The sequence below is a fragment of the Marmota marmota genome, unplaced genomic scaffold (assembly GCF_001458135.2).
Source record: "Marmota marmota marmota unplaced genomic scaffold, marMar, whole genome shotgun sequence".
Classification (NCBI taxonomy): domain Eukaryota; kingdom Metazoa; phylum Chordata; class Mammalia; order Rodentia; family Sciuridae; genus Marmota; species Marmota marmota.
The window spans coordinates 16,864,395-16,874,055 of NW_025999968.1; the positions used below are offsets into that span (position 1 = coordinate 16,864,395).

General features: G+C 32.1%; 1 protein-coding gene across 1 annotated transcript in view; it reads right to left on the reverse strand.

Annotated features, from left to right (window-relative positions):
* Zpld1 (zona pellucida like domain containing 1) overlaps positions 1 to 9,661 on the reverse strand; it is a 60,698-nt gene that overhangs the window by 13,051 nt on the left and 37,986 nt on the right. Inside the window, exons 5-8 of the mRNA XM_015478391.2 lie at positions 9,226 to 9,407; positions 8,214 to 8,286; positions 4,243 to 4,340; positions 2,823 to 2,903 (exon numbers count right to left, since the gene is read on the reverse strand). Coding sequence (XP_015333877.1) covers positions 2,823 to 2,903; positions 4,243 to 4,340; positions 8,214 to 8,286; positions 9,226 to 9,407 — 434 coding nt within the window. The remainder of the gene's footprint in view (positions 1 to 2,822; positions 2,904 to 4,242; positions 4,341 to 8,213; positions 8,287 to 9,225; positions 9,408 to 9,661) is intronic.

Below are 9,661 nucleotides of genomic sequence, written 5' to 3' on the forward strand. Positions count from 1 at the left end.
TTCACAATAGCAAGACTGTGGAACCAACCTAGATGCCCTTCAATAGATGAATGGATAAAAAAATGTGGCATTTGTACACAATGGAGTATTACGCAGCAATAAAAATGACAAAATCATAGAATTTGCAGGGAAATGGATGGCATTAGAGCAGATTATGCTAAGTGAAGCTAGCCAATCCCTAAAAAACAAATGCCAAATGTCTTCTTTGATATAAGGAGAGTAACTAAGATCAGAGTAGGGACGAAGAGCAGGAGAAGAAGATTAACATTTAACAGGGATGAGAGGTGGGAGGGAAAGGGAGAGAGAAGGGAAATTGCATAGTAATGGAAGGAGACCCTCAGGGTTATACAGTGGAGGGGGTAGAGAGAGAGGAGGGGAGGCGAGGGGAGCGGTGGGGAGGGGGGAGGGTGGAGGATGGGAAAGGCAGCGAAGCACAACAATATGGCAATATGTAAATCAATGGATGTGTAACTGATGTGATTCTGCAATCTGTGTATGGGGTGAAGGTGGGAGTTCATAACCCACTTGAATCAAAGTGTGGAATATGATATGTCAAGAAATTTGTAATGTTTTGAACAACCCACAATAAAAAATTTAAAAACAAAAAAGGGGATTTGGCTGATCACAAGGTATTTTATTAAACTTTGATAACAATAAAGAGAGATTTACCCCAAATTGGATAAGCATGTAAAAAAAAAAAAAAGAATCAATAAATGAGATGGATTCAAACTAAAAAGTTTCTTCTCAGCAAAAGAAACAATCTGAGAGATGATTAATTTTTGATTATTTAAAAAAATAATGTAGGAATGTTAAATTCCAAATCTTATGTATTCACTGACTGTGTTTTTGTTTGTTTCTGGTGAATTTAAATTAAATTCTTTTCTGCCATTTTCAACATTTTTCTTGTATTACATTGAAATACTGTAGGAAATGGCTGTATTTGTTTAACAGTTTTATTTGAAAGATTTAGGTGTCTCTGGACCTGCTATTTTCAAAGGAATCCTAAGAAAACATGGAATGGGAGTGGCTTTCCTCAGGGTTCCCCAAATTAAAGAATTATTTCACTATGACAGATAAACTGTCCACACTGTAGCAACTGCATAGCTGAGTTTTTCATTTCAGAGGGCTCTGCCATCAGCCCTGAGTTCCTCAGGTTCAGTAACCATCCTTGCCCCCAAGGGAAGGACCCTGACGTCTCAGGTGGTTCCCTTACCTTTACAAGGGCACATTCATAAAGCCTGACACTTTATGAATACTGAGGTTCTAGGCACCATTTCTCCTCATCTTTACTGCTTTTTATCAATATTAATGCAAATTTTGTAGGTTTTTCTTTCTTAGATTCACTAAAAATGACATTTGGGAAGTTTTGTTTGTGTGTTTTTAGAAGATTCTAAAGCTACCACTATATTCATACTATTCATGCCATATTCATACTTTTCATACCATATTCCAGATTATCAATATGTAATTATTGTAGAAACTTTGGAAACCAAATGATTCATGATTCTACCATGTATAAATAACCACTACGAACTGTTCAGTGTTTTTCCTTACAGTCTTTTCTATCATCTAAATAAAGCCTACTATATATGTAATTGCATGTGCCGATTCTTCCCCTTCCTATTTTAATACATTTAAATTTTAAGGAATTATATATTACCAAGGATAGAAGTATCAAGAAGATGAAAAGAGAAAGGGTAGATAAAGTAGGACCAACTATCTTTTTCCATTTAATAAATAACTATATGATTGTAGTACCTGCGTGAACTTTCAATTTGCTAGTTCTCCATAATTCTCTTAGCTGTTTTCTTATTGCTGAATATACAGTTCATTCCCATGTTTTACTATCTTAAATAACACTGATAGATGAGAACATCATAAATATTATAAAATATAATTCTCAATTTGTAAAAATAGATCCAAACAATATGAAATCCTTTAATGCTTTTGATGCATATTAACATTTTTTTCCCAAAAAATTCTTGCCCAGATCAACTCTTCCAGTAATAGGATATGTAAGAGTGTCAGTTTGACCATACCCTCTGAACATCATCTTAACCTTGATTAGGCAATAAAACATATTCTTTTGGTTTCTCGTTATATTACTCCCATCATGTGTCAATAAGCTGCAATGATCTGAGCCAACTGCACTTTATAAGCATGCTTAGAAGACATTGCTTAACTCTCAAGCCTGTTCTGCTGTCAGATAAAAAATGCTGAAAGGGAACTGGAATGACTGAATGGCTTTATGATCAATGTCCTCTTTCCCCAGATGTAGATTACGTTCACTCTATCACTGTCTGTTGGGAAATGAAGTTATTGGCTCTGATAAAAAAAAAGGAGTGGTAGGCTATATTATATACTTTCATATTAAATACTGATAAATGAGATAAAGCATTTGGGGATCTAAATTATCCAGAGCACTACTTTAATTTTGCTCTCCTTTTGACATATGATGAGATGGTCTAGCTGCAGATAAATAACACCCTTCCATTGCCTTTCTCTTATTGCAAATAATATCCAACCATGCTTTTCCTAAGATAGTGAAATATTCCCATATCTCCTAAACATGAATAAAACATTTTGGGTGGACCTAACTTAATTAAAATTCTCATCCAACAATAGCTTTATCAGCATTTTGTGTTGAAAACCATTCTCAACTTTCATACTTGTAGTTTTAAAGGACTGAAAGTCCCAAATCTAAAACTTTAAATTCAGAAGCTTAAAACAATATCCTGAAATTTGTTTGTCTGACCTAGGTTTTCCATTTCAATCATCTATAACTAGATCTTTGGTATCTATACACAATTTAAGACACCTACCTAAGGAAGAGGTCATACCGAATGTCATCGTTTGGATTCCCTGATGGGGTTGTATAGCAATAATCCATTAAGACATTCCATCTGCAGAGAGAAGCAAATATTATCTAGAGACAAAATCCTCTTTTGAGTGTTGGATATTAATCTAAGGGAAATAAATATGAACTAATTTCTTATAACCATGGAATAGTTTTTATTACTTGTTATCTCTTATTGCAGAAACTTCTTGTTGATTAAAATTTTCTTCTAAACTGAGCTGTTTAGAAATATGAAACTAAGTGTTATCCCCACATCAAATAGGTTGAGGCTAATGCCACACACACATACACACACACACACACACACACATACAGAGAGAGAGAGAGAGAGAGAGAGAGAGAACATGGCAAGTAAATGGTTAAAGTCTGAAAGAAGGAAACCCCAAAGTGAGCTACACAGCTACACAGATGTTCATTTTTCACTATGAACAAGGTTACTTTGTTTCCAGAAGTTACTGTCTCTAACATAAGACAGAGAATATTATATCAACAAGTAGAACAAATGAGTTTGTTGCATAAATGATGTGCCAGAATCAGTAGGGTAGAAGTGGGAATTTACCATAGGCACTTTATTAGGTATGAGAAAGCCATGAGGCAAATACTCCTGCCCAAGGCCAGAGTGGGACTAAGTTTATACATTATTTTATAACATCTTTGGAATGGGAAGCAAATATCATTAATAAGGGGAAAACATCCTGCATGCAGCAAGACAATTTTTAAAAAATCATACATATTCATGATTAAAAACAAAGAAAGAAGGTAGAGAAGAACCAAATTTCTAGATTTTACCAATCTATTCAGAATGCAGTTTAAATAATAGCTCACAAGAAGCCCCAAATAAACCATTTGATATTATATTTTTATAGGACAAGATTAGAGCTTCAACTTTTGAGTTCCCTTTCAGTTTTGATTACTTTGAATTTTATAAGAATTACAGTAAACCTAACTAATTTCGTTTTTTGATGAGATGTTTAATATAATTTCAGCCCAGATCCTTGTGAGGATAGTTCTTTTGTTTGTCGATAAATAGTAAGATATATATGGAAAAGCACACAAATCAAATGTGTTCCCAAATAGTCATAGTTTATCTGGTTAATCATCTTTCTGATGAAAATATAGAACATTCCAGCATCCCCTAAGATTTCCCCACACCCTCTTCCAGTCATATCCTCCTTTCTTTATGGGAAGCCTTGTTATTTTCCAATTAATGACATAAAATGAGTGTTACCCCTTAGACTTTGTAATTTGCTCTTTCTTTTTATAAGCATGCCTAAATGGTGTGGCAATGACAGTAGTGTTTAAATTGAATTTAAAAATGAATAAGCTAACTTTATGACTCAGGAGACTTACATGTTCTATCCAACAAAAGATAAGTTTGAAAATACCTTCCATCCAGATTAGTGGCTTGAACAGCTGCAAATACTTTGGTTTTCAAAGGTAATCCTATACTTGGGATAATTAACTGCTGACTGTAGGTTGAATCCTAATAATGAAGTAATAAATAATGTATCATTAGTTTCCCAACAATAGCACATTTACCACTTAAAACAGTGTTACAGAAAAAAAAAAGAACAGCTAAATCAATACAACCACCTCCAAAAAGCATTCATTTAATTCTGATTCTTAGCAGAAGATCTCTTAAACAATATTCAGGTAACAAGTTGATTTCCATACATAAATCTTTTTTTGTTTCCATAGTTTAATAGCTAATGTCCATTGTGTTTAAATTACATCCAATTGTCAGTGGCTTAATTCAGTTTGTTTAATATTCAATGGCCAATGTTCAGTTTATCCAAATTAGTGTTCCATTATTTTAGATTATAAAGAGGCTAATGCTTAGTTTATTTAAATTATACCTGCTTTGATTTAAGCCCTTTCTTTTGGGTTGGTAGAACTTAAACCTATGGTAATCTTGCATTTTCCTCAACTCACTTGCCTGCAATTTGAAATTTAATTGAAAACCAGAAAACAGACCAACACACTCTCCGAGTTTTCAAAATACATGCCACAGAGTTTCTGCACCAAAGTTCTTAGTGATTACTTATCAAAAGGCCTATTTTAACTTATTTACCTTTATTTTAGACCAACCCTAGGGAGTTTATTTATATCACTTCCCAATCTTTAATAGATTAAAGCAGTAAATTAGATATTAAGAAGTGGCATCTATAATTTGCAAATCAAAAAACAGAAAATTGTAAAATGCAAAAATGAAAATCTCAAAATTTTAGCAGCCAAATCATTCCAGTTACAGAATGATTGTTTTCCCCAAATTTAGTAATTCTAAATTTATTGCTGTTTTGCAGCAAAAGAACTCTTTTAATGTTCACTACGAAATTTCAAAGTCACCAAAGAAAGAAAAAATATAAGCTTACTGTCTTTAGGAGGCTGGGATAAGAGCAACATAGTTTGAATTTTTTTAATTAAGTTAACAATACTTTGTATGCTTTGCTTTTGAAAAAAATGTATTCATATGGAACATTTCATTCCCAAATAAAGCCAGATAAACGAGGAACTATGTTACACTTATAAATGGTTAACATTCTATATTATTTTCTGTATTTCTAATTATTTCCTATATTTCTGTGATAAATGATGACAATTCCTTTAAAGATGTCAGATAGTTAGTATATTTATTTAATATCTTTCTGGTTCCCTCTTTCAAAGTCTCTAAGTAAACTGCACTTCATTAACTAGACTGTTGCTTCATTTTATGTTTTATCAATATTGTCCCAAAGAATGCTTACTTTTATACAAGTTATATACTGTGAAGCCATTTGCAAATGATTTGTGATCCCATTGTAGTTTAATCATGAATCATGATTTTTTTCTCCAGAAATTGCTCCTAAGAGGTCTAGTTATTTACTCTTATTTGCACTACACAGTTGCTAAAATCAATTGTATCTATTTTAGTTTTCTCAAACTTTTAAAAACTGTCCATAATTATCACAACCCTATTTCGTATTTGCTGTTTCACCACCCACTCAGAAAATACTAAGATTTAGGTGCACTTCAAAATGCAAGACATCCTTACTTTCCATTTCAAAGGAGAAGCAATTATTTTTACCTTGCACAAACGTAAGAGCACAGTTCAACTCAAACCACCTTAATATATGGAAATTTCACTGACAATAAATTATTACTATTTGTAAATACAATTTTCCTGAGTAAATTTACTATATTCTAGTAAACATAAGAATAAAAACATTGTGCTACATCTAAATTGGGTCCAACTTTTCCTCTCAAAATAACAAACCAGAGAATAAGAGTGCTGTATTTAGGATGTAATATAACTTTTCAACATTCCTGAGGGTAAATAACTAAATGCTATTTTCCAAAGAAATAATAAATATGGTTTGGGATAAATTAGTAAAATTATAATTTTTTTCTACTGTGAATTGGTAATATTTTAATGTCTTCCAACATGGCAAAATACTATGATGGTACTCTGTTAAAAAAAAAAAAAACTAGTTTGGGGCAGAGGAACTCCTCTGTAGGATAGCAGCAATAATGAACATGTCATTATATGATTGACAAAATCCATATGACATATAACAGGAAGAGTAAATTAAATGTAAACTATGGTTTTAGGTAACAATAATGCATCACCACTGGTTCATTAATTGTAACATATTTCACACTAACACAAGACATAAGCAAAAGAGAAAATTATGTGTAAGGACAAAGGGGGATATGGGAGAGTTCTGTACTTTTTGATCAACTTTTACATAAGACTAAAATTACTTTCTTAAAAATCCATTAATTAAAAAAATTAAATTAGTTTGTTGGAAATTATTGAATTTTATTCAATACCTAATTAGTAAAAACTTAAAGTTTGATTTATTTTTTTAATTCAACCATTAATAATAATTTATTGCAAACTGATTAAAATGAGAATTTTGGCACCACCTATTTCATTTATAATCTGAAATTTTAAAAAATGGTTACCTCTTACCATAGACTTAAAATACGAAGGTTATTATTGAATGATAGACTTCTAATTAGCATCAAGATTCCGGGAACTCTGAATTGATGTCACGTTAGCAATAGGGCTACAATGCCACTTCTAATAAACTTGTCCTCGAAGCCACACTCCTACATTTGGATATTCTGCTATTCTAGTAAAAGGATAGTTTAATTTCACAGAATATAAGGATATCATTAAATGCCATGTGGATATATGTTCCACTTTTTAAAAGACTGGGAATTCTCATCTTGATCTCAATTATAATAAATAATATTGAATCCAAACCAGTTACCTCAATTCTACCTCAGAGAATACACTTATAAATCAATAGAAATGTTCCAATTTAAGGTTATTTACATAAATATTGCTCACTACAGTAATAAATATCTGGCCATATCAGGAATGAATATGGGCACATGTTTACTGAGTATTATAGAACCAAGTAACTTGGCAGCTTCTCTTTGCAGAGGAAAGTTTAGAAATGACAGAAAGGCAATCTTCATTCCGACACATTTTAATTTGTTGTTTAGAACTCTGTGGTGTCAGAATACAAACTTATAAACACGATTTTTTTAAATGCCTTTGGAAAATGTCCTACTACAATATTTATAGCTCATTATATTCAAAGTATAAAGCACTGACTTTTAAATCAGTTGCATGAATTATAACTCAGTGCCATGATGACATGAATAATAATGCAAAAATCAGATTCATAATTTACAAAAATGTTGGTTGATAGATTGAAAAATTGATATTTAAATCAGGCATTTACAATGTATGAATAAAAATTTTTTAATCAACATGAAAATATCATTTGGGGGATTAATGTTAGTTATAAATAGAAATACATGTATTTTTCACATTTTGCTGCCACTATCGATATTTACATGACAAAAGTTTAGACAATGCTGTGTCATCAATCCAAATTATTTCGAATGTGACAGAACTGTCATCACCAAAACCCATATTGAAAATATTAACACATTCATCACCAAGTATGTCTCCAAGAGAAGTATCATTCAGACTTTCCATACAGCTGTATCACAAAAATATTATTCCCCAAATCTTGACCCTGACCATGGCTATACACACAGATATATACATAAATAAAAATATACAAAGAAATGTAGAAAGACACTTGGATAAACTATTACAGAATCACATTCTTGATATAAAATTTAAATCATTTATCAATGTTTAGAAAATGTAATGGAATTTCTACTGTACTTTTATGACTAAGATATATGAAAATAGAGGTAAAGGTGGGCAAATGTTACCAAAATATAATAGGGTTGATATGACTTTCAGTAGATTTTTATATAAAAGACATTCACATAAATGGCTCCTCAAAACAATGAAAAGCAAAATAACACCCTTCACCCATCAACTTACATTATAAAGGAGCAGGTTCAAAGTGCTGACAAATGTTCCATTGTTCTCTCTCACAGAAATAGCAGCTGAGGACCTAAAACAGATTTAGAAGAGGGAAAGCAATGGTAGGATTTTAAATTAAAAGTTTTAGTTATAAACTAAGTCTGACATACTTTTAAGTAGGCCTGGAGTAGGTGTACCATTTAAATCATCAAAAGATAATCAAAAAGCAAAGAGGACCAAGTAAAGGACATATTGTCCTTTATGATCTTTTCTATTTATAAAGTGATATTTTATATTTTGCATTATGATATGAGACTTTTTGCAAAAATAAAAAAGAAAAAGAAAAAACAACTATTTCATAGAACTTGAATCTGATACAAATACACTTTTATCAATTTCATTAGAAGTTTCTGAGATCAGGAATTTTGCTTGACCTTATTCACTGCTAGAACACTGCATCAGCAAATAGCTAGATGTGTAATAAATATTGATTGAATAAATGAATGGATTTCTGTGGATAGTAAAGCTGAGGAATGTGTTCTGTGTGAGGGTTGGAGGACCTAGTGTGAGATGCTTCTTTCTACATCAGTAATCTTTTTTTTTTTTCTTAATTTTTTTTTTCTTTGTCTGTAGGTCATGCCACATTCCTGGGAAATTGCAGATGCCTGTGCACCTCTGAAAAAGTCATGGAGACTCTGTCATCTGGAGCAGCAGAACCCAAGAGTGAGAGCATATAGCAGAAGGACAGGCAGGACCAATAATGTGGTAACCAAATGCCCTACATATTGGAGGCACCACAGAACCGTCAGAACTATTCAAGTAACCCTGGCTCTTAGGCAACTGGAACAAGGAAAATATAAGACAGGCAGACAGATCAGTGGATGGATATCATACTTAATATGGCTTCCATTACTTCGTTTGAGTTTGGCTATTCTCAACAAATCCTGCTAACTTTATAAGTTTTTCAAAAATAAGAAATGACCCAAACACAAAGATAATATGAGAAAGCAAGAATAAAACATGAACTCACGAAGCAAGCTGGGTGTTATTAACCAGGTATTCCAGTGGATAGCTACAACTAAATTTGTAAAGAAGTCCAGGTAGGTAGCTGATGATTGTTGGTGGGTCTGGAGTATCAATATATCCTGAAATATTTCCTATTTGTACTGAAGTTGCATTTCCATAAGCACTGACACCAGGAATTGTGGACACCTGTTAGAATGGAAGACCAAGTTCAGTGATTCAATGGTTATATATAAATGTAGGCACTTGATATGCAGATGAAACATTAGATGAAATCATTTCTAGCTTCTGGTTCAACTGTAACATGCTGTGGTTTTAAAATTATACAACATAATGCTATTTATAAGTGATTAAATATCTTTTAAATAAATGAAACCTCCATATTTGCCAGACACTTGACTCATATTTTATTAATGAGAGAGGAAAAAGATTATATATATATA